The 26,489-nt window shown below is 38.7% G+C and overlaps 1 protein-coding gene across 1 annotated transcript; it reads right to left on the bottom strand.

Moving 5' to 3' along the window:
• Positions 1-6,005: 6,005 nt before the first annotated feature.
• LOC310633519 (atrial natriuretic peptide receptor 2-like) lies at positions 6,006-14,254 on the bottom strand. Its single transcript, XM_083351241.1, has 6 exons — positions 14,091-14,254; positions 12,573-12,660; positions 9,029-9,168; positions 7,248-7,400; positions 6,479-6,577; positions 6,006-6,127 (listed from the first exon to the last, which is right to left on the bottom strand). The coding sequence occupies exons 1-6, from the start codon at positions 14,182-14,184 to the stop codon at positions 6,072-6,074; spliced, it is 630 nt and encodes a 209-aa protein (XP_083207367.1). The 5' UTR covers positions 14,185-14,254; the 3' UTR covers positions 6,006-6,071.
• Positions 14,255-26,489: the final 12,235 nt, after the last annotated feature.

The following is a 26,489-nucleotide window of genomic DNA, read 5'->3' as shown; positions in this document are numbered from 1 at the left end:
ATCTAGTTCTGCCTTGGTCATGAGGCCAACTGGATGACTCTGAGTCTTTCTCTCAATCCTAGGAAGCAAGCAATGGCAACGTTGCCAAGAAAACTGCAGAGGCTGAGGGCAGTCACCAGGAGTCAAAACTGACCTGAAATCACATACAAACATACACGGCAGGACAGAAAAAGCAATTTCAAAGTGGATGTGCCTTCAAGGCAAGTCAAGGCCAAGGAAGAAGTCCTAGGAGCCTTCCTAATCAAGAATCTGCAGGCTGAACATTTTTTAAAAAAATAAAAATGCTGCACTGAAATGAATTGGGTGGGTGAGGGGGATAGCTTTGTCTCTGGCACTTTTGCTAAAGTATAATGAAAGTTGATTGGTTGAAGCTATCCTACGTGATGGCGAGAGAAAACCTTTCTCAGTTTTCTTCAACTGTATTTTATAGCTTCATCTTCCAGGACTACAGCTTGAGGTTAAAAATAGATCCTGGAGAACCTCAGCACAAATGAGGCTCTAGGGTGATAATATCTCTCAATACTTTGCCCAAACTGCAGTTCTCAGGGCCCCTGGGGGTAGACATTAATTGCAAATTGGTCTAAGGAGCAATCCAAACATAAATGCAATTCATATTTCAAATACAGACAGGAGGGTGAGAGCAAAATCTGCTAAAGAATGACCATTCGTTTCCCATTTGGGGAAAGCTTGAACATATTTACCTTGATTTGTAAATTCCCCCGGCACACCAATACATACTCTCCAATCTGTTGCAGCAGCTGGTGTGTGCTTGAACTGCACTGTATTTTGAGAGCTAAAGGGAAAATGAGAAGTAGGGTTGCCATCGTTTTCGTAGGTGAAAAATCCATTTTCAAAGACAACGAACAATAGATACCCTGACTCTTAAAACAGATCTTGCTTTTACTCTTATCCTAACCTTCAGTCTTACTTTGAAAGCATCTTGACATATACACATGACTGTCAACAAGGGCTCAAGGCCACAGCTTTACATCTGATAGTATTTGTTAGGTTCTTACAATTGTTGACAGAATGATTTTTTCCCCTGCCAAAGACGGCTTCTGACTTACACATAACTTCACTTAGAGCTTACTGCTATTCACTGTGTAAACAGCAAATATAAAGTCTTCCTCTATATGGACCCTTTTATGAAAATTAAGAAATCGGAAAAGCTTAATATCCTTAATTTCAAGACATGTAGTTGCTAAATAAGCTTAAGAAGAAGCTCAGTAAAAGCACGAATAACTTAAATTTCGCGGTCTAACCGAACAAGAGAATGGTATCCCATTCGTCTGAAAGAGCATCTATAGGAAAACCCTGTGACATAATATGTCTAGAGAAGCACTTGGTAAAGTACCACGTAATTTTCTGATTAGCAAGCTAGTTACTATTGATTGGATGGCATGTCTATTTTGTAGATCTATAACCAACTTAAAACGCAAAATTAGAAATGCTCATCAGTGGTTGAAATGAAATCAAACGAAGCAAATTGGGCATGTGGTGCTTGGTTCTGGCCACAATACTATACTCTACATTTTTTTTAATTTAAAAAGTTTTACAATACATTTTAACTTTAATCCCCCCTCCCCCACCCCTATCCAACCCTCCCTATGCCTCCCTCACACTCCCTCCCCCCCCCACTTCCCAGAGCTAAATACAGGGCATAAAATCAAAAAACAAACATAGACACCCTTATGTTATCAACAATAAGCTATAAATTCTATCTCTCTCTAGCTCATATAAAATGAATACAAACAATATTAACATTACAAATAAAGTAGAGGGGGAAAAAAGAGGAAAACAGAAAAAAAGCTTTGCTCAAAATAAATTTTCTTAATCCCAGTCCTTATTCATATTAATTTCAAAAAAAAAAAAGAAAAAAAAAACAAAAAAACTTTCACCTGCTATTTACATTCTCCCACCTTTCTCTAATTTCCAAACAATTTCTCAGTTACACGCCAAAAGCGTCTATCTCTGTTAGTCTTAATAATCTCCAACCAAACTAAACTACGATCAAAAATAGTTCTTGCATGTATCACACCAAATGTCTCACAGTTCCAAATCATCCTTAAATTCAAATAAAAGTTCAAATACAAAGAATATATATAAAAAAAAAAGATTTAGGCAATCTCTAAGACAACTTGTTATTAATTAGGAGCTTACATACCCATTCTTAGTTCAACACATACTTTAAATCCATTACCCTAATATACTTTTCTAGCAAGCAATCTTAAATTGTGTAAAATATTAACAAAAAGAAAAAAAACCTTCTTTCTCCTCTATAATAATTTTACTCCATTGACATTCTAATCTAAAAATTAATCAGCAATCTTAACGCCCCAAAACTTTTGGAGCACCTCTGTCATGACCCCCAAAACTTCTTTAGACCGCTCCTCTCTCACATCTTCACTGTAAGCACGCTTTGGAGATTCCATAACTTTCTGCTGATCTTGCTCTTGCTCTCGTCTTGCTCTTCTTAGGGCGGCACGCATCCTCTTCTGGCCTCCTGCAGCAACCGATGAAACTGTGACTTGATCCCCTCCAACACCATTGTCCTCTGTCTGTCTATCTGTAACATCTTGAGGCTTTCCCCCACCGTATCCTTTTGCAGCTTCCAAAAATGATAGGGGGGGTTGCTTTTAACACATTACTATAAAAATCACGTGCCTGAGCCACAGTAACCAAACGATGTCTTTTACCTTCATACGTCGCCACCAATCCAACTGGAATCTCCCATCTAAACTTAATATCACGTTTCTTAAGTTCCTGTACCAAAAATGCAAAATCTTTCCTTCTCCTTAGGATCTTCGGAGGGATCTCTTTTAAAACCAAAACTTCTTGCTCATCCACTACCAAATTAGTATCATAAGCAGCTTGAATAACTTCATCTCTCGTTACTCTCTTTGTAAAATAGACCACCACATCTCTGGGTAACTTCTTCTGTCTTGCAATCCATGAATTTACACGAAAAACTTTGTCCATATTTCCCTTAATTTCAGATGTTGACTGGCCCAGTACCCCTTCCAGAGCCTCAGAAATCAGCTGCTTTAAATCTTCTTTACCATTCTCCTTTAAACCCCTAATTCTAATAGCATACTGCATCTGATTATACTGAACAAGGCTCAATTCTTCGTCCATTTTATCCCTTATATTTTCATTTTCTAATACCTTTGCTTCTAATATAGAGTTCTTTTGACTGAGATCCTCCACTTTTATATCCAGCTGTAGCACACATTCAGCTACGGATTCAACCTTAGACAAAATGTCCCGCCTCATTGCTCTCAGCTTCTCTTCTGTCTTCTTCTCCAATTTCTCCATTTTCTCCTCCATTTTCTCCTCCAGCTTTTTCAACTTTTCATCCATCATATCAGACATCAATTGTACATGCTTTCCAAGAGCGTCTTGTAAATCCTTAAGCGTCAATGCCGGGGGAGATGCAGGAGGAAACAAAGCTTGCAATGAGGTCTCTTGCACCAGGGAAGACCCCACATTCCGAAGAGCTTTAGAAGTTTTAGCCGCCATGTTCCCCCACTTTCACTTATTACTCACTTTCACTTTGAAGCTATAAAATCCATTGAGCTAGAGAGTAAAAATAAAGAGTCCACTTCACCTTGACCTCCTGTACCGCTCTGCCTGCTTCTTGATAATCAAAAGTATTTCCATTTGGCAGGGGTGGTTGCTAACGCCTGGCTCTGCTCCAATAATCCCAGAGCAGAGGCGCTGCGCAGCTCGGAGCAACCCAGGCTTCGGGGGGCTCATCCTTCAGCCGCCCAAGCTCTCAGCTCAGGCGGCCCCAGAGAGCTCAACCCCTACCTGGGGCCTCACCCCCTCCTCTTCTCCCGAGGAGGGGGCTTCAAATCCATCTAAACAGCTGATCGGCGCTGTTTACGATGGAAAAACACAGCTGCGGAGCGGGCAGCCCGAAAACGGCTGTCTTCGGCGTCGCGTCGCCACCGGAAGTCTATACTCTACATTTTTTATTAATGACTTGGATGAAAAGGTGGTGGGAACGCTTTTCAAATTTGCAGGCAACAAGTTACACGAGAAAGCCAACGTTCTAAGGACAGAAGCAAAATTCAAAATTATCTTCTCAGATCAAACCATGTGACTTGAAAATAATAAGATGAAATTTAGTAGAGAGTTTCGTGGTCAAGCAAAAGACATCAAAACTACAAGTATAGAAGGGAGGAAACTAGTTTACTAATAATATGTCAGAAAAGATCTTAGAATAGCAGGTGATCAGACACTGAATATGACTTAGCAGTGTGACGTGGATTTAAATAGGGTAACTGATGTTCCAGATACAAGGCAAGAGAACAAGGAAATATAGAAACAAAATCATAGAGATGGAGAAAGAGGTGGGCTATGGTGGCATTTTCAAATACTTAAAGAGAAGTCACACAGAAGATCAAGGTTTGTTCCTTTATTGTCCAGAGTCCCAGACACAGTAATAGCCATAAATTGCAGGAAAGAGGTCAGTGGAACTTTAGGAAAAACTAATGATAAGAAGAAGGGAGGCAATGATCTCTGTTTCATTGGCTGCCTTTAAGCAGAATCTGGACAGTCACCTGTCACGGATTTGGGGACTTCTTCCAGCTGTATGATTCTCTTGCAGAGCTTTCCCCAACTCTATTATTTTTAAATGCATTCCTCAACTTCAAGAATTCTTCAGAGGATACTATATTAGGAAAAATTAACCTAGTAGATCAGGCCCAATGTTTGTCATTTTTTTACTGACTATACTGCCTCCCAGTAAAGAGAGGAATTTGCTGCTTAAATTTGTTGATCTAAGACAGTCCACAAGTCATAAAAGGTCCATAGTTCACCATCTTTGATTTAAGACAGGCATGTACAACTGTTTTCTATAGCTTTCTTAGTCATATCTGTAGTTTCGTTATGACAGCTTAGGATGGCATGGCCTTGCAGGTAATCCTTGACTTATTACCAGTCATTTAACAACCATTCAAAGTTATGGCAACCTCAGAAAAGTTGCTTTACGGTTCATGAAGTATAAGGCACTCCGGCCGTTATCAAATGTTGCACTGGGCCTCCGAGCTAAGTAATTTCATTTGGGGCACTTATCTAGCTTGCACTTATGACCAGTTGTGGCATCTTGCAATCTTGCGACTGTGATTTATGACATATTTTGCTGATTTACAGCATTTTATTTTTTGCCCATTTCTAGCAAAATACATCCTTGCAGGAGAACGGATTCATTTAACAACTATGTGATTCAGTCTTATGACCATGTGATTCACTTTATGACACCATGACACAGTTTTTTGACCATGTGATTCACTCAACGATTGCCATAAAAACAGTCCAAAAATCAGGTCCAATCACAAGGGTGCGTTGACTTACAACCGGAATAACGCACGACCAAAATTGTCCCAAATGTGGTTGTAAATTGAGGACTTCCTGTACTTTATTAGAGAAAGATACAACAGACTTTCAAACAACTCTATATCTGAAATAATAATAATAATAATAATAATATAATAATAATAATAATAATAATAATAATAATAATAATAATAATAATAATAATAATAATAACAATAATCAGTGTTTTTTTGTAAAAGAAAAAGGTGCCGGAACTCACACATGTCATACAACCTGCCTTGCCTACTCTACAAGGTTCCATCCAAAAAAGGTGCCCGAACTCCGTTCTGAGAGTTCTATGAGAAAAAAAGCCCTGATAATAATTCATAAAACATGAAACTCAGTCAACTGAACACTCAAACTGACTGGCACTGATGTTTGACATGGGTTGCTGCCAGCATCCTAGGTATCAACCAGGTATCTCCTTAAAATGTAAGATGTTCCAAGTAGCGCAGTTTTTTGTAGCTTTGCTGGAGTTATTGCAGGAAGCTGCAATTTCTTGATGTATTTTGCAAAGTTTTTGGACATAGTTCCCAGTGCCCCGATGACAATGGGTATCACTGTTACACGTTTCATCCATAATCGCGCAGTTTCAATGGCCAGGTCGCAGTATTTCATCATCATCATCATCATCATCATCATCATCATCATTATTATTATTATTATTATTATTATTATTATTATTATTATTATTATATCACAAGATCACACAAACTGCAAACAACAGCATGGCATTTCAGCAGTGACTCTGGGAAGTAGAGAATAATAAACATTTAAAATGTAAACATGCATCAGCCAAGATAATTAACAATCATCCACATTGCCAGGAAAAAACACACAAAACCAGAACCAGGGCCATGTCTCTAAGGCCATACAGAAAGCCAGCAGGATCAGGATCAACCTAAACTCTGAGGGATAATGTTCAAGGGGTCAGGCACCATACAGGAATACCTCATCCTCTGTGCCCTGCAACCCACTGTTCCTTAGCCAAGAAGACCTGAAACATACCCATCCTTCCAGACTAAGTCAGGAAAGAAATCTGAAGTGACACCAACTCATAGCTCACTGCTTGATGCTACTGTTAAATACTGCGCTTCACCTTCACTGGTAGATTCCATCCTGGAGGCTGTGTTGACTGTGTCCCCAAACAGGCAATACCGTGGCATTTTGGTTCCAACAATTCCGGCCACAACTGGACCTAAAGAAGACAAGTAGAAAGATTCCTTTAGCTCTTGCGTGTCAATTACAGCTTATCGCAATGGAACAACTAGGCATATAGATTATTCACATGAAGAGTAATTGCATCAAAAGAGTACTAAAGGGCAGCGGGGCAAGATGAAAAAAAAGAGAAGAAGGATAACAAGAGATGAGCAGAATGACATCATTCTAAGCAGAAAGCAGATGCTTAGCTGATGCAGCTGCACTCGGAAAGAAAAGACAGATGGTACCCCATTCATGCAATAATTCGGAATCCAATCTAAAAAGTTGCTTGTAGTCATGTAAATTGGTTGTCTGCAAGTAGTCTACATTTAAGCACCAGAGTTACTGAAACTATTCATTGGTGCAAGTCAAGTGAGGGCAATTTAATGGCCAGTTCAAATGCTAGACCAAAACATTTAAGAATGTGAAACGCAAATGATCCTTTACTTCCTATTAAGGGAATGGCGGCAATTCCAAGGATTATGCTACTAGTTCTCCCTCTCACTACCACTTCTTCCCGATTATGAATGAATGAAATCAATCAATCTGCTGCCATTTTGTCACTTGATAGATGACACGACTAGTGCTACAAGTACCCAGATTTCACCTTTGCCAGTTGAACATTCATAACCAGCGTCAGTCAGGGAGGTGAACAGTCCAATCAATACCTGAGTGGATTCCTGCTCGAATTTTAAGCTGGGTCTCTGGCTTGTGTGGAATCTTAAATATTTTGCACACCAAAACAAGCTCCAGAGCCATGCTTGCAATTTCACTGGCATGGCGAATGCCATTTTCTCTTGGCACTCCTGATACTACCATATCTGAAAATGACAAAAAGTACATAAAAGCGGCAAATTATAATCAACATTCATGTTGCGGTTGCAATTTCACAGATACATATAAATGAAACCCAACATGCACACGGTCTGTAGCATCAGGCAGCGCTAAACGGCATTCTCATAGTCTCTACCAAAAATCAATCAAAAAATTAAATCATTTATTTATTTTTAAAAAAGCTATTTCTGAAGGTTTTGTACAAAAAGAAGTAATGGTTTGTTTGAGAAGAGCTTTGCATTTAAGAGAAAGAGCTCCTGGGGAATTTATATTAATTCATAAATACAAAATATAACGAATTTTTGGCATGGTTAAACATTCAGTATGGGAGGGAAATTCATGAATGGAAATGGACAGATTTTTCACAGTTTTATAAATTGGAAAAAAAATAAAAATCCTAAAATACTGCTCTATAAAACCTTTAAAAAACATACCAGATTTATATAGATTTGCACATGCTTATACACAAAATGACTTGCACACCAGGAAAGCAAAATATTCAGATTACTGAATTAGAGCAGCCCTTGTTAAGAAGTTTTCACCTCCTGTAGAGTTAGTCAAACACAAAGGTTCTTTAACCAAATGCTAGTGTGGCTAGATGTATCTATCTCATCTTGGCGCAGTATTAATATTTTAAATAGTTACATCTAGAATCTGCCAATGTCTCATTACATTAAAATGATTTATTAAAATACAGATACCAAGCTTTTTTATGACCCAAATAATTCTGAACTATCTAAAAACAGACAAAAGGGCTTCTTTGTAAGCTGGCAAAGCCAGTTTTGATGTGTATTTTCATTATCAGAACCAGATTGCTGACACCGTTTGTGAAATGCAATGTAAACATTCAAAGTACTTCCTTTGCATTCATTAGTTGGATCCAGTTTATAATAATGGTAATTAAGTTAGTCTTTATTAGCATAATCCCGGCAATTTCACCGAGTCAATTTGAAATATAACTATGCCTAACTCCATAGTTGTGCTTCAAGTTGATTCAAGTTAAATTGCTGGGATTTATGTTAATTCATAACATAATGAGTATTGAAATTCATCATCACAGAAAGACATTATCTGCATGACATACACCAATGTCCTGCCCCAAGTGACTTGTGTTATTGTGCATGTCACTCTTAAATCTATTCTCCCGTGCCTAGCATTGATTGACCCATTCATTTTAATGGCTGTCAACCATCCATATGACAGCTGTCTTAATCCTAAAATCCTCTGGCTTTTAGTTAAGCCTAGCTGCAATATAATCTGAAGAAATCCCTGAATTCTCTGCAAGAATAACCCATCCTAAGAATGCTCTATTGGAAAATGTAACTTCCATACGGCTGCAAGAACCACTGAAAACCACAACTCATTTACCTTACACACAGTACCCATAATACATAATTATACATCCTTATTCCTTCAATTATCCTCTTTTTTTATCTAAATGGATCTTCATTTCCATTTTATTGTACCATGAGTTGATAATATTAATACAGTATGTTGCAGTTTTCTATCCTTTAATTTTTCTGCCTGAGGTTATTATTGGCTTCTGTTACCTAAAGGTAAGGTTTAGAATTAAAGACAGTTGGAAAAACAGTGCTATTTTTAATTTTTAACTCACAGGCATCTCCTATAGTTTCAACTTTGTAGACATCGTAATTATCTATGATTTCATCAAAAGTGGTGTAGAGTTTGTTTAAAAAATCCACAACCTGGTAAGGTGTGCTGGTGCTGGAGAGCTGCGTGAAGCCAACAATGTCACTGGAAAGAAGAAAGAAGCAAGCAAGTCACGATGTGTCCCATTAGGATTTCAGAACGTTTTGAAATTGACATGAGATGTTCATGACACATTGCAAATTCTGATCATGGAACCCTGTTTCCCCCTCTACCACCGTTATCATCACTTTTCCCTGTGCGCCTTCAAGCTAGTATTAATTCCTAGTGACTTCCTAGACCAGGGGTAGGCAACCTTGGCTCTTTATGACTCGTGGACTTCAACTCCCAGAATTCCTGAGCCAGTGTGGCTCAGCTTGGAAACTCACCTTTTCCCCTCAGCGTGGCTGGCTCAGGAATTCTGGGAGTTGAAGTCCACGAGTCATAAAAGAGCCGAGGTTGCCTACCACTGTCCTAGACTAATCCCTGCAGTATTCTTGCCAAAGTTTCAGAAGTGGTTTGCCAATGCCTACCTCGTAGGACTGAGAGGCTGGCACTAGCTTCATGCCTAAACCAGGACTAGAAATCACGCTCTCCCAGTTTGTAGCTTCCTCAACCACTATACCAAACTGCCTCTCGCCACCACCACCACTAAATACCCTGTAATCATTTGTTGCCATTTTTCAGTCAAATAAATGGCAAACTAAATTGTAAAGAAAGGCATGACCAGCAAAGACAAGCTGTTAGGCTTTTAGTAAGGATTAATGGGCAGGGCATCTACAGGATGTGCAAGTATTAAGGATCGCCAAGTTCAGTTTAAGAAGTATTTTATCCAATGTGCTTACACCATGTGTACTTTTGGAGGTGGCTGTTGTTTCAAAGCACTTGTGTAGCAGAAAATGAGAAACAGATTGTTTTTTGAGTTGTGCTTTAGTGTTTCTGTTCTCAGCAGCCACAGTTTCTTTCTTAATAATGTCTGACTTGTTATTATTTTGGACGGTTGTTTGAAGAAAGGCAGAGCTGCCTGCTGGATTGCAGCAGCATTTAAGCCCCAGTAAATAAAATAAAATACAGCTCTTCCATTGGAAAAAAAACCAATCATTTTTGTTATTTTATAAATTCACTTAAGTCTTTCTGAGTGTAAAATGACATTTCTACATAGATATGCTAACATACAATAAAAAAGACTTAAGTAGTTGATGAAAGGCAGATAAGTTAAATGAACATTTTAATTGGTTGACAATTTCATTCCCCAGTAAGTAACAGTCTAGTCAATTGAGGCTCTTAGCATTTCTGCCATTCCAACTGCTTTGTTGCTACCCACGGACACATGTGTTCAGTTTTCATCAGTACCAATTATGTGCACTGTGTGAATATATATTTGAACTCCGTATATGTAATTCTGCTTTTACTTTTAATGAGTAACTACTCATTACGTAGAATTCTAAAACTCATCGGGGGCAAGCCCATACCATTGTCTAATTTTATTTCTGGTTACTGTTAATTAAATGGACTTCTCTTATGTAAGCGAAGTTAATTCCTGAAATCCATTCTTAACCTATCAGATTTTGTTTTGGCTTTACTTTTGATCTCCCAAGGATAGTATTGCACTGGCTCTGCCTACTCTGAGCAGTTCACTGAGAGGATAAATAGTTTTGAGTTTTGGTTTTGTTGCTCAAGTATTGCTTAATTCCAGCCGTGTCAATTTAATTAGCATTTTTCCATTAGCACTTGAGAACTGAAAATAAAACAAGAAGATCCTTATGATTTTCAAGCCATGCTTTGCAGAACGCAAGTATGTTTAAACTATACTGCCCTAATCCTGTAATGTAGCTGCTGAGATTCCAGCAGGTCCCCTTATGTGAAAGGATGTTGTGAATGTTCCATATTTATATTTTAGGACAAAAAAGCCAGAGAGGAGGGGGAGGCTATGCTGAATCATTTAAATTTAATTTACAAGGAGATTAGATAACCTCTTATCTATATATTAGGTTTACATCTGCTGGGTATATAAATCTCTCAGAGTTGTTTTCCCAGTTAGGTATAAATCATGCCAATCTGCAAACAAGCAGATGTAAGCGTAAATCAGCAGACATTAATCTGCAGAATTTTAATGGACTTGCTTGCTGAAACACAGAAATGTACAACTCAGACCGGTTTTAAAAAACAGCGGTTTCTCTCAAGAAGAAGGAAAAAAAGGGGGGGAGAGATCAAATAACTGTTACATAAAATGTTGTGCAGATTATTTCTCTATAATAATTAGAACAACTTCTTTCTTTCTGCTAGCGCGGCACTATCTCAGTTCCAACATCAATACCGTAGCTTTAGGATCATACAATTAAAATAGAAAAGGGAAGACTTGCTGGAGATTACCCATATCCACGCTATTTCACTCTGTTTAATCAATTACTAATCATTCCCATCAAACCTCTTTCTGGTACACAGCTAATGAGCATCTTTTTTTTTCCTCCCCTCTGTTTTTCAAAACACAGGAAACCCTATCAAGACTGAATCCTCAGTATGGAAAAATAGGATGCTTTAACTCTTTGGATTGCCCACAATACGTTCTCTAGGATTCCATGACAACTTGAGGGTGTTCTGTAAGAAAGGGGAGGGCAGGGAGGGGAGAGGGAGAGGTGAATGAGGTCCATGTTCTCACTAGAGTTTTTCCCTCTTGATGAGAAATTCTGAGAAGGTTCTTTTAAAATAAGAGGTGGCCTGAAAAAAACGTGCATACTCCAGGCATGAAGGATTTCCTTGGCGTAATGAATATAGTGCCAGCCTAGCTAGTCAGTTCTCCCCAGGAGTTTTGTGGGGCTTGGGAAGCCATGTGAGATATCCAAACCAATTATATCCCATACATGCACATACTGTATTACACACCCCTAAGGATCTTACCCTACTTTTCCTTTCAAAGTCCAATGTGGAATGAATATGGGCACCATGACGTAAATAATAACCACACAGCCATTGTTTCTTTTAACATAATTAAGGGTAGTTAAGATGGTACTTTGTTTGTAGTTATGTTAAAGGGGAGTTAAAGCACATTATGAATTTGGTTAATTGTATATTATGCATAATTTTTATTTAGAATATGATTATTGTAACTATAATCCTGTATTTAGCTCTGGGAAGTGGGGGGGGAAGTGGGCGGGTTTGGGGTGGGAGGGATTTGGGGATATATTGTAAAATTTTGTTTTTGTAAAACTCTTTAATAAAAAAGAGTTAATAAAAAAAGATGGCAGAAGAGTATTTCGTTCGTCATAAGGAGATATAGATGTGTGCCAATTTGTGGGTTTTTTTTAAAAAAACCAACAACACATGAACAGGCATTGTGTTCTTGTGTAGTAGCTTTCTATAGTTCAACGTAATACGCAGTGCTGTAACCGTAATGCCAATTGCGATCAATGAAAATGTATGCCTGTAACGTACTTTGCAAAACCTCTTTTAAATCTTTCAACATTATTCACGCGCTCCAATTAGCTTGCGGTTCAAAAGTAATTCTTACTTACCTGAAAAATATGGTGGAATTTACATAACTTTGGGCCTGTGTTGGTTTCCCCTGCCTTAAATCATCTGCAACTTGTTTTGGCAACATACCTGTTTTATATAATTAATGCAATTACTATTGCTTTCATAACACGGCAATTAAAACATAAAAAACATGTTCACAGTGGGAAAAACTATGCCTAGCTGAAATATGCAAGTATCTCTTTACGTAGCAAATCAACTAACTATGCTTCAATTTACATCAAGAACCTTGAATAAGTTCCTTTATTTTAGCACTATCAAATGGATGTTAAATTTCTTTTCCATTTCTCAGGTTTCTAACTATTAAAAAAACCCCAAACATCCTAAAATGTGCCTTCTGCATTGTATTTATTTTTCCTACCTGTCTCTTGAATTAAAAAACTTACGTGTTTCTCTTTATTTCTAAGTAGCTAAGCAGGGGTTCCCAACTCCCGGTCCATGGACTGGTACCGGGCCACGGCATGTCAGCAACCAGTCCACACAAACAAGCAAAGCCCCATCCTTGGGATGCAAGCAGCACACAAAATCACAAAATCCGTGGAAAAACCTTTCTCCACGGAATCAGTCCCTGGTGCCCAAAACGTTGGGGACCTTTGAGCTATAGCACACTATAAATAGATAACAAGCAGCTAAATCTATATCCTTCACATCAAACAATTTCCTCCTTTTGCTTCTTTGTCCTATGTTAGCTTTTCATTCATGTGTGCTGGGTGTCAGCCGACTCAATTCAAAACAATTCTTTCCATGCAAGGTTCTCAGAGTTTTCTTTGCAATATTTATTTATTGAGATGAAAGATGGATGAAATTACAAAAAAAAAAAAACCACAAAAAACCAGTAATTGAAAATTTCCGGTTGAGAACACCAATACTTAGGGGCAGAGACTTTTTTTTTTTTACTTTTGGCTTCTTTTTGGGAACTGTTAGATAACGGACAAACTGTTAGATGGTTATTACAAATATTTCTCCTGAAACCTTTTCCATCTATACTGGGTTTTACTGAACATTAATCATTAGTGAGCAATAATAATTGGATTATATACTGGGAACACTTTGAAAACAATATATTGAAGCTTTAGTTTTCTTTGATGTTTTCACTACAGGCTGAAATCACAACTTGTTCCAATTTAGCAATTTAACTGAGTTAATTGTACCCCTTTAAGCAATGCAAGTAGCCAAAACTAGGTGAAAATGGCATATAATTTTGGCAAATCTGAATGATGATGATCAAAGAACAAATAAATTTAAGAGTGTTTCCAATGGAAGCTTAATAATATATTTACCTTTCCTTATTTGTCTACTTTCAACAAATGTCCCCTTTCACTTGTTTGTTTTCCATGTCTTTTCCTTACTTTTACTAATTTACTCTATCTGATGATATTGTAAAAAGGGAAAGTCAGAATACTTGAATCACTAGGGAAATTTAAAATCTGTTTTTAATGCCGTATATTACTCACTATTTCTCAAAATAAATTGTATTTCTGTTGATGTTGATGACTTACTATATAGCAACCGGTCTGTCTTCTGTTTTTCATATGTTAAATCCTGTGTTCTTTCCGCTACTAAGACTTCCAGGTGCTTGCTGTATTTCTCCATCTAGTCAAAATAAAAATGCTTTCAAGCAACTGCAGAGCATATTCAATGAGAAATAATCATCTATCTATTCACTGGATTTGCCTCACATTGCCAACAGACTCCTGAGAAAATTTTTGCCCGGATTTGCCCACGCATCTTCTGCAACAAAACAGAGGTGTGAGTCTGAAATCATGTTGATGCCACATAGCAATGATGAAAATGTTTAAAGGGGGCTCACATATACCGGTAGTCAAGAAACAGTGCCTCATATTTAAGCCTTGGCATCCAGCACTATATGTGTGTTGTGAAGTTTTATTTTTTTATTTTATTTTATTTTATTTATTTTAATCCCATTTATATCCCGCCCTTCTCCGAAGACTCAGGGCGGCTTACAATCTAAAGCACAATGTGCTTAGCAATAGCCTTCATTCTATATATATGCCTGCTTATTAGGGCTTTCGCGCCCCCCCAAGCGGCATTATTACAAAGTCAGCTTAATTGCCCCCAACAATCTGGGTCCTCATTTTACCTACCTCAGAAGGATGGAAGGCTGAGTCAAAGGATGGAAGGCTGAGTTACATTTCAAGTTCCCTTTTTATTTTCTCATAGAGCCCTTAACAAATGCTATAGTATTGGAAACATTGTGTACAAGAAGGAGAAAATGAACAATTTCCTCCTGACTTTGGCTATTATCATTTTTTTTAGCACTGGGCAGCTGCTTTGAACAAATGAAATGTCTTGTTGACTGCTAGTAGATCTGGGCTGTAAAATTTTGGATGACCACTACGGAGCTGAAAAGAAACTCAGAAAACTTTCTTTGGGGCCATAGAGGTCACCAGACTATTTTGCAGCTTAGGTCTGATAGACCTAGTCTTCCCCCCCCCTTTCTCTTGTAGCTCATTCTTAGAAGGAGAATTCCCAAACTCTATCCTCTCCCAACAAATGTGATACAGTCCTGCAGGAGAGTCAAATATGCTATTTCTGATGCAGTCCATTTCTTGGACAACAGCATCTAGGGAATCAGTCTTTTTTATTTATTTACAAATGTCTCTGAAAATAAAAGCTTACTTATTCCCTAGAAATTATGAAAGATGGATACTAGAAGGCAATGACTGAGCAATGGGATCCATCAAGAATATCAACAGCATAAGATGGATACTTAAATATTTAGTGTAATGTAAGCAGAAAGGTAGAAAGGGACGCGGTGGCTCAGTGGGTTAGGATGCTGAGCTTGTCGATCAGAAGGTCAGCAGTTTGGCGGGTTGAATCCCGAGTGCCGCGTAGCAGAGTGAGCGCCTGTTACTTGTCCCAGCTTCTGCCAACCTAGCAGTTCGAAAGCACGTAAAAATGCAAGCAGAAAAATAGGGACCACTACGGCGGGAAGGTAACAGCGATCCGTACGCCTTTGGTGTCTAGTCATGCTGGCCACATGACCACGGAGATGTGCTCGGACAAGCGCTGGCTCTTCAGCATTGAAACGGAGATGAGTACCAGCCCCTAGAGTTGGAAACGACTAGCACGCATGTGCGGGGGAACCTTTACCTTTACCTTTACCTTAAGCAGAAAGGTAGTGTCACTCTTTACAAAACAAAATGCCTTATGATTTATAGATTGTTTCACAGGTAGCTGTGGTTATTATTATTATTTTGTTAAATTTAGCCACAATCAAATCCAGACTATAATGGGTTGTAAGAATAACCTTGAGGAAGACGAGGAAGAGTTAGATTAACGAAATTTCATTCCAAAGCAGAAGTATAATTTGAGAAAGCATCTTAGACTTGACTTGCTTAGGTCAGGGATCTCCAAACTTGGCAACTTTTAAGTCTTGTGGACTTCAACTCCCAGAATTCCTCAGCCAGCCATGGGAATTGAAGTCCACAAGTTTTAAAGTTGCCAAGCTTAGGTCTAGGTCAAGAGAGGAAAGGGGGATGACTATGTCATATAAGCCTACTGAGGTATGCCTGACATTCTCTCTGCCTCCATGGGCTGGACAAGCTAAAGTTTCTGAGTGGTGTTAAAGAGTAGTTTCTTGTAGAGCATGCTGCAGTAATCAAGCCATGAGATGACTACAGCGTGAATGATTGTCTGAAAGGCATCCTAGTTTAGGAAAAATGCAATTGGTACCCCAAATGAAACCAAAGCCCCTCCTGGCCACAGCCACCACCTGCTCCTCAACCAGGACCCAAATCCAGGACTAACAGATTGCACACTACGTTTTAATGGGGGAAATCAAACATTGCTCAAGTGATCATAAATGATACTCATCGGAGTAGAATTTTATTTACCGGTATAATTTTAACATGCATGATAACTGTATATCCCTCACTACATATCAGCCATAGTAGGAAGACCAGATCAGGAGATTAAATCTACGGAAAGGTTAAAACTACTTTTATTGGCATTGGCTATAAAAACTGAATTTTCCAAGAATGCTTGTGCTTTGTCTCCTTCTTCTATTCCTTTTACCAGTAGTTAAGTCTGCCTCAGCTGCTTAGAAAAGTTATCCTGTAGTTTTGGACTTAAAAATGCTCCAGCCCATTTTGCCTATGTAATGGTTCTTGCATAGGACCTCCAGGGGGAGGTCCTTCTCTGTGGGCGCCCCGGAGCTAAGGAATCGGTTGCCGGTTGAGCTCCGGATGGCGCCCGACCTTCGCTCCTTCCGTCGCGATCTGAAGACACTCTTATTTGAACAAGCCGGCCTGGCCTGATGGGGGATGGGTTGGGTTTTTATTGTCATTTTAATATATGTATTTACTGTTTTTAGTTGGGCATGTTTAATTTTCTTTTAACTTTTGTATTTTTGTATTTTTATATATCTGCCCTGTTCACCGCCCTGAGTCCTTCGGGAGAAGGGCGGTATATAAATAAAATTATTATTATTATTATTATTATTATTATTATTATTATTATTATTATTATTATTATTATTATTATTATGTGATGGAGATACAGGAAAGGGGGTAAGAGAACTGAGAAAGCGGAATGTGTAGGAGTGACAGATCTCAATTAGGCTTACTTCCAGATGCAGAGTCCAGCTAGTAAAAGTGGCATAGATCGTTGGAAAATATCAATATGTTAATAAAAGTTTGAGCACCTGCTTCTTGTTATTGCTTTTTTCTGTGCATAACATTGGCTACCTCAATATTACCAATATTTAGCTGAACACGATAGCAATTAATAACGTATGTGGAAGGGACCACATTGGGAAAGGTCACTATAGAAGATTGTAATGACTTTCAAATGAACTGAAAGGTTGGAGACTTGGAAGAAAGAAATCTAATATACAATTAGGGTAATAACCTTGTTTCTTACCAAAGTCATCATCATGTCAACTGGACTAACTTTGTTTGGGTTCATTTTGTACAACAATTTCTTGGCTTGCTCAAAAGTAAGTCTTTCTGATGGATTACCTTTTCTACATTTCCTGATGAGCTGTCAAAAGAATAAAAGAATATAGTATTCAGTCATTCCAGTTCAACACACCTGTCTTTTGATCTTTTTTTCCTATCATTCATCAGATTTTATCCAGCTAAGAACGTTGACAAATCCCAGTTTCATTCAACTCCAGATATAGTCTATGTGGAATTTGGTCATACTTTTTCCAGTTTTGGACACGCCCTGGCTTCTTTATCTGCTAATAGCTTCCTATACATAAAGCTGAATTTATGATTTTTTTTAAAGAAAAATGTTATACAGCCCGATCAATCTACTCTGAGCAGCTAATAATCAAATTATAAAATAAGAAACTATAAAGAAAAGTCAGCCCTCATAAATCTGAAGAACAATAACTAAAAATATCTAAACCCCATCTACTTAAATCAAATACCCACTGAGAAAGGAGAGTTTTCATAGCTTTTTAAAAAGCCAAGAATCCAGCCTTAGCTTTAGATCCTCTCCAGACAAACTAAATATCTGAAAATAAACATGTACTCCCATTTAGCTCATCAAGGTAATTCCCAAGGTAATAAAACCTGGGCAAATCAGGAGTATGGCTAGGTTGGGGTGGGGTGGGGATTTAACTTTCCTCCTAGCAACAGGCTCAATGATTCCTCTCCTCAAAATCTATTATGAGTCTACGGTTGAGACAAATCAGAAATAAACCAGATCATATGTTATTGCTAATGTATTGAAAATAAGCCTGAGAATTTGGGTTACCGTACTTGCTTCAGCACAATCTAATCAGGAATTACCCTATGATTACATTAGCAAATTATTTTGGAGCAAGAAATAACCATATGCAAATGCCTATTTTTTAAATTCATTTGGCTTTACAAAGAGAATCTTCTAATATGAATCAAAATAGATTTTTGACTATTGTTTTTGCTAGCTAATTCCAGTGAAATGGATGAGGTGACAAGGGACTCTTGTTAGTGGTTTTTTAAATAGTTAATATCCTCAGTTCTTGAATGTTTTAAAAATTGTAGAAGTGAATCTGGGAACAAAATATTTAATTCTTCCCTTCCATGCTATTTCTCAGATCCATGTACGATGTATTTCTATTGTATGTGTTTGTTTGTGTGTCTACAAACATACACATGCACACTTATTCTGGGAGATGCTCTTAATTCTTTTGGGAAAAATACATTTTGCAGATACACTATTGGATGGCTGAAATATCAGAGCAGTTGCTTCTAGGGTAATTAAACAAGAGAAAAATAATAAAATTAAAGCATGGCACAGTGATTCTTAAATGATGAGCAAACGTTTGAATTCTTTTTCTTTTTTTTTAAAAAAAAAGATCCATCCTACTGACATATTTTTTGGCTCACTGACAGCCATCTTTTGAATGGAAAAGCCAAAGCTCCATAATTATTAAATTTGATTGTGGGACTGACAGATTATAACCAACAGAAGTCTTAAACCTCCAAGGACTGCAAATTAGCTGCACCATTTGCTGCCTTCTGTTTCTGTGAGACAAGCTGAATTATCAGTTTGTGACAATAATACCATTTTTAAAAAACAAAAAACAAAACCAAAAGCATTAATGCCGTTCACTGTTTCATGGCATTTAAATGAGAAATTGCAAGGGCAATGTTAGTTGATTTGTGCTTTTAACAAAACCAAAACATTTCATTTCTTCAAAGGGAGTATGCACTGGAACCGTTAAAGTTGTCAGCTTTTATGGATCGAACAAACTGTGTGCTTCCTTTTGTCTTCAACAGCAACTTGGCTTGCAGATACTGTTAAGTAAGGAGTATTATTATCATGAAATAATAATACTAAGGCATAAATAGCAGGCCAATACAGTGATTTTTAGGGAGATAAATTACACTCGTAAAGAAGACAGTAAATATTCCAAATGTTAAATTTACCTCTGTGTATTCTGTGGCACACGGACAAGCATTTTCAGATTTTTCAGATATTAGTTCTGCCAAAGGGAGGCACAAAGAATACTTTTCTGAATGTGTATCATCCTTCTGCAAAACACAATGTTAGTGTTTTTTCACACATAGCTATATACATATAGAAATAGAGTGAGTGGGAACAGAGACTATTGCATTAGATCAGACATGTCAAACACAAGGCCCGGTGGCCGGATCCGGCCCGCGAAGTGGTTTCATGTTGCCCATGAAGCCATCCTGGAAACAGTGAGGGAACGGCCCCCACTGCCTTGGCCCTGGCCCAGAGACCCTCCTTCTGCCAGAGACCCTCAGATCTGTCCCACTCCTGCCCAGGCCCCCACAGGCACCCTTGATGCGAATGATGTAGAGCTAGCCACGCCCACCCAGTAGGCCATATGCACTGTAGCCACGCCCACCCAGTAGGCCACGCCCACCCTGGCCATACCCACCCGGCCCCCTGAGGGCAACTGCAATGCTGATGCGGCCCTCAATAAAATTGAGTTTGACACCCCTGCATTAGATGTTAGAAGTTTTGGGAACTCTTTTGGGACCTGAATGCTTCGGCTATCATTCTTTGCACAATGCACCTAGCTTTATGGCCCTGCTTATCAAGGTTCGTAGGATGGTAGATGTATGGACTCACAAACTGGGTTTGTTATAGTTTTTATTGCAACTCTAGTCTGGAAAAGATGTTGCCCTTTTAAGAGGCTGACTTTGCACATTTGAACTATTATTGCACACTTCAGCCAATGTATGTAAAAAATTCTATAGGAAGGTCCCTGCCCATCATTGCTGATCCCAGACTGAATTATAAATTATAGAATTTTGAAGGGGAGTTCTAGGTGCATAAATAGAAATCTTCTTAAATAATAAAGGATTTTGCTCTAATTTCTTTGGTTTCTGTTTACTTCCCGAGTTGTATAAATAGGCTTAGTTAGCTTTCTGGGAAACCACTTTTCCTTTAAATGCAGTCCATTATTTTCATGCAAAGTGCTGAGCTATGTTCCTGTTGAATGAATTACATCTTCTGCTTATACATGGTTCACATGGTGTGGTAGGATGGAGGGTTTGTTGTCACTGTGTGTTGGGGGAAGAGAGCATGGGGGGAGGCTCAGCTAATCTCAATGTACACATGTTGTACTTTGACAATAAAGGTTTGTTTGTTTGTTAGTTAATTAATTAATTAATTAATTATTTTACTGAACTGCCACAGCTAAAGAGAAAGCAGGTATCAGAAATCCAGTGGATTTACCCCAAAGATAGCAGTATCTTCAAGGACCCCAGGACCAGCAAGGTTAACTTTAATTAAGAACCATATTTTATATCATTTCTTACCAGTGTTGAATCACTTCTTGTTGCTATTTCTAAAAGAATGATAGCGTAGCTGTGGAATTGAAACCAAAACATTTTAAGGTAAGCAGAAGTTATTAAAAAAAATTGAAAGAAATCAAACAGACTCTAATCTAGGTCAGATTAATCACAACCAAGTCCTCTGAAAACAATAAAACTTGAGTTTCCTTGCTCTCAAAGAGATGGTGTCATATAAATAAGATGAGCTGAATACAGTAGCCTTGTCTCTATCATAGATCTCATTAATGAAGCCTTTTCATCACAGTTGATTGCTGCTTTGTCTCCTTTAAATATTTAGTCATCTTCCCTTACATAATCATTTCAGACTATTAATCCTAGGCTTAGTACTTATAAACATATTGCAATTTTTTACGGCATATAAGTAGTGCACTGATATTATTTCATGGGGTCAATGTAAGAAGATAGGCAGAATTAAAGAGGATTGATTAGAAATAGACCACGAGTATGTAACATCTCCAATTAGCCAGCAGGAGAATTCAAGTTCTCTGCATAATTTTCCTTTATAGAGTTATCTACGTGTATGTACGTTTTGTGCACTACTAAAAAAAGGACCAAACAACGTAGGCTTCAGTAAATTAATAATCACATCCAGATTATTAATTTGGATTAATCATCTATTCTATGAATAATTAAAACATGCAGAGAAGCATAGAAACTGTATCCTTTTTCAGAGAAGGATCAGGCCTGGATATGAAATGGAAATGGCATTACCGTATTTTCCGGTGTATAAGACGACTTTTTAACGCATGAAAATCTTCTCAAAAGTCGGGGGTCGTCTTATACGCCCAGTCATCTTATACGCCGGAAAATACAGTAGTCATCTTTTGAATGAAGCCTGGTGTTGGTAGGATGGTGGCTGTGCATCTATCCTTCCTTTACTTTACCTCTCGGTGCCTTTCAATATCTTCAACCATGGTATCCTTCTAGGTTGACTCAGAGGACTGGAGGTGGGGTGGGCAGGGTATTGTGGTAGCTTTTCTCCTTTCTTCCAGGTTGATTCCAATCGGTGGTGATTGGGGAGACGAGGTTCCACCCCAACCCCTACTCTGTGGGGCGCTGCAGGGATATTCTCCCCTCTTCCATTTAACATCTATATGGGATCACTGGATAAGCTCATCCATCATCATGGGATGAGGTCAGTAGGCTGATAACACCCAACTGTACATCTCTGTCTCTGGAGAATTAAGCAATGCTGTGGACATCATATCCTAAATCTGAATGTTGTGAAGATATGGATGGGAAACAACAGGCTTCAACAGGGAAGACTTACTGGCTTTGGGTTTTGAGGCCCTCTGATCCTAGGACTATACTATCTTTGGTCCTGAATGGGGTTGCATTGCCCCAAACAGACCCTGTGTACAATGTGGAGGTCCTCCTGGGCTCATGATCCTACTTGATGAGGTGGCAGTGGAGACTAGAAGGACCTTTGCGCAATTGCAATTGATTCCTAGATCAAGGAGGCTTGCTCACAGTCACTCAGGTCCTGATCACCACCTGGTTGGACTACTCCAATGAGTTCTACATGGGGCTGCAAGCAGTTGTGTGTGTCCCTTGCAAAGCCCGCTTTATATCTCTGCTTCTCAAGCTGCACTGCTCGCCATTTTATTTTCAGATTCATTGTCAAGTTGCTGGTGCTGGCCTTTAAAGTTCTTCATGGAATAGGGCCAGGTAATTTGAGAGACAGCCTCTCCCCAGTTACATTTGCTCATCCCACCAGATGCATCAGAAGAAGGTATGTTGAGGTTTCATCATCTAGGGAGCTAATTTGATGGACCCTATGTGATGGGCCTTCTCTGCAGTGGCGTCCACGTTGTGGAATTTTCTCCCCACTGAAATGAGGTTGGTTTCATGTTTTCTGAGCTTCCGAACATCCTCAAGATCAGGTTGTGTCAGCAGGCCTGGGGATCCTGGCAGACGGGTAAGCTAGTAAGCTGGCACCATTATTGTTAACATTCCTTCATCTACGTTTTGTACTTTAGCTTAGTTTTTTGTAGTTTTTGACGTATAATGATTTTTTTAGCTATTTATTTTTATTTTAGCTATTTATTTAGCTATTTATTGGGTGTTTTAACTTGTAAGCCAGCCAATGTCACTAGTTTTATGTAAATCTGATCAATAAAAAGTAAAGGTAAAGACTACAGAAGAGATCATCCCAAAATACAAATATGTTTTCTTGGGTTTAAGCATACTGTAAGTTATCTTCTCTAAAATAAATTGTTTATGGTATCTGCCGTTATAAGGAGTTATTGATGCCACATAGCCGGGCGGAAGCATCCCCAGACTATACTATTGCACTCTTGATATCTGAAAACGTTATGTGTTCCACTCAATTTTACAGATATTCAAAAACTAAATCACTGTCTAGAAGTGTATCCTGATCTGTGCCAGTGTTTCTCAATCTCAGCAGCTTTAAGGTCTTAAAAGTTGCACAGATGTTAAAATTGCTGAGGTCTTAAAAGTTGCTGAGGTTTAGAAACACCAATTTATATGGTATTAAAAGTGTAGCCGATTACAATAAGCACTTCATTCCCTCTATCCCAGAATCTGAAGGTATGCTTACTATTTTTAATTTTTTTTTCCATATTCACTACATCAGTTTATAACCCATGAATAGCAGGTGTACATCCAAATTTTCTAAAAGGTTTATCTTGCAGCACGTAGAGGCTGTGTCAGGTTATTTCACGGATTCACTAAAACATAGTTTAGCCAAGGCTGCCTAAACATTTGTGTGCAACATACCTGGTTAAGCGGTTGGGGTTTAGAGGATTTGTGGACGGGGATGCATCTGACTGGCCTACAGTTGTTACAGTTTTTTGTGCTCCGTAGAGGAAATAATTTCACAATCGTTTCCTTCATGGTAATCAGGATTATTCCCTCTGGCAAAGATACCTCCACAGCTGTCCTGCTGATTCATCTTCTCGGTGATGAAATAGGATCAGGCAAGGCTTAGATAGAGTGGAGCCTTACTTGCAGAATACGGGGGGGGGGGGACTTAAGAAATGCACCAGCATCTTCAAACATTTAGCAAATGCGTGAGGCGACTAAGAGCTTAGATGGAGCTCAGCAGGTTTGAGAATGGCTTATTGATTGGTCAGCAAATGAAATGGGAAGCGTAATTTTGCGGTTATTCTCCCACGCTAAAACATTCTAAAAATATTGACAATCTGATTTCCAGAGCTCTGTGCTCCTCTGCAGAAGTCATCCTATGTTGGTGGAAAGGAATGCAAATAGTAACACAGCAACAAACGAGCAAATTTCCCTTGCATTTTTCATGCATTGATTGTGACTGAAGGGGGCATTCATTTCCTAAAAACCATCACATATGGCTTAAACCAGGGGTAGGCCACCTTGGCTCTTTTATGACTCGTGGACTTCAACTCCCAGAATTCCTGAGCCAGCTGGCTCAGGAATTCTGGGAGTTGAAATCCACGAGTCATAAAAGAGCCAAGGTGGCCTACCCCTGGCTTAAACAGTATATGCTGAAAAGAAAAAGAAAAAAAAACCTCGAAGATAATATTTTGATCTTCTTGCCTATCTTCAAAACAAGCAGCCACCCCAGAAATGTAAAAGTGTGTATGTTCATTCAATAAAAACAATAAAGCAATCCATATTTGTAGATACAGGAAAGTAACCATAAGTGCACTTATTGTGCTCACCTATATACATCTGCAGCAGGGGTTGGCTCAAAATTTGGCATGGAGTGAGCTTCAGGAGCCACATATATTTGATGAGCAATGTTGGAATTCATCACTGAATCCTCTTTTCTGTAAGACTGTAAACCATAGTCTGCCACAGAGAAAAGAAACAAAGAGATTGTCTTTCCCTCGATGTTTTGCAATCTATTTTAATCCAGAACCATCTAAACTAGACTGTGCAAATCAATACAAGGGCGTTTCCGATTTTAGAACACAAATGAATTTCTCTGCAAATTTCTCAGCCAATTTTGGATAATGAAAAAAATCCTCCAGACAAGAGACTATTCATGTTGTTCTACAATCCAGGACCAGCATTTAGCATGCAAAGTTTAGCTGTGGCTAACTTCGGAATGAATTTGAGAGCTGTTGTAGAGAAGGTGTTGGAAAAAAATGTTTGTCACTGATAAATATCAACATATGATGTCACTTGAAATTGGTCTCATTTGTTCTCAGTAATAGAGTCATAGAGCCAAATCTGATTGATAATGTTAACGTGCCTGCATTTCAAACAAAAATGGGGCCAGAACTGCAGCCTACCAAAGCCGCAGACAGGTCTCCATGAGCTTCCAAACTGAATTCTAGCAACACAGAACTGATTCCCTGAATATGTATGATAGGCCTTCTTTTGAAAACTTTTCTCAGACTTCTGGGGAAGAAATGGCGAGCTGAAGATGATTCCCAGCAGCTGCAGCAGTATGAATAGTAGATCAGCTTTTCGTAATTCCTTCCTGAGCAAGGAGAGGACGTGAGATCACCCGTAAGAGCTCCGGAGTTACTCCTTGAAGAACTTGTTTGTTGCATTTGAAGAGAAGGTGATACATTACTAAAATGGTTTAATAATAATAATAATAATAATAATAATAATAATAATAATAATAATAATAATAATAAGAAGAAGAAGAAGAAGAAGAAGAAGAAGAAGAAGAAGAAGAAGAAGAAGAAGAAGAAGAAGAAGAAGAAGAAGAAGAAGAAGAAGAAGAAGAAGTTGGAAGGGACCTTGGAGGTCATCTAGTCCAACACCCTGCTAAGGCAGGAAACCCTATACCATTTCAGACAAATGGCTGTCCAGTCTCTTCTTAAAAACTTCCAGTGTTGGAGCATTCACCACTTCTGGAGGCAGTTTGTTCCACTGGTTAGTTGTTCTAACTATCAGGAAGTTTCTCCTTAGTTCTAGGTTGCTTCTCTCCTTGACTAGTTTCCATCCGTTGCTTCTTGTCCTGCTTTCAGGTGCTTTGGAGAATAGCTTGGCTCCCTCTTCTTTGTGGCAGCCCATGAGATATTGGAACACTGCTATCATGTCACCTCTCACCCTTCTCTTCATTAAACTACACATACCCAATTCCAGCAACCGTTCCCTATATGTTTTAGCCTCCAGTCCCCCAATCATCTTTGTTGCTGTTCTCTGTAGTCTTTCTAGAGTCTCAACATCTTTTTTACATCGTGGTGACCGAAACTGGATGCAGTATTCCAGGTGTGGCCTTACCAAGGCATTGTAAAGTGGTATTAGTACTTCATGTGATCTTGATTCTATCCCTCTGTTAATGCAGCCTAGCACTGTGTTGGCTTTTTTGGCAGCTGCAGCACACTGCTGGCTCATATTTAAGTGATTGTCCACTAGGACTCCGAGATCCCTCTCACAGTTACTACTATCGAGCAAGGTACCACCTATACTATACCTGTGCATTTGATTTTTCCTGCCTAAATGTAGAACCTTACTTTTTTCACAATTGAATTTCATTTTGTTAGATAGTGCCCAGGGTTCGAGTCTGTCCAGATCATCCTTTATCTTAAGCCTATCTTCTGGAGTATTGGCTATTCCTGCCAGCTTGGTGTCATCTGCAAATTTGATGAGTTCCCCATCTATCCCCTCATCCAAATCGTTGATGAAGATGTTGAAGAGCACTGGGCCCAGAACAGA

This window comes from Vipera ursinii (genome assembly GCF_947247035.1).
Source record: "Vipera ursinii genome assembly, chromosome: 2".
NCBI classification, from domain to species: Eukaryota; Metazoa; Chordata; class Lepidosauria; order Squamata; family Viperidae; genus Vipera; species Vipera ursinii.
Note: the sequence above shows the minus strand (reverse complement) of the source record. Positions and strands in the feature narration are given on the sequence as shown.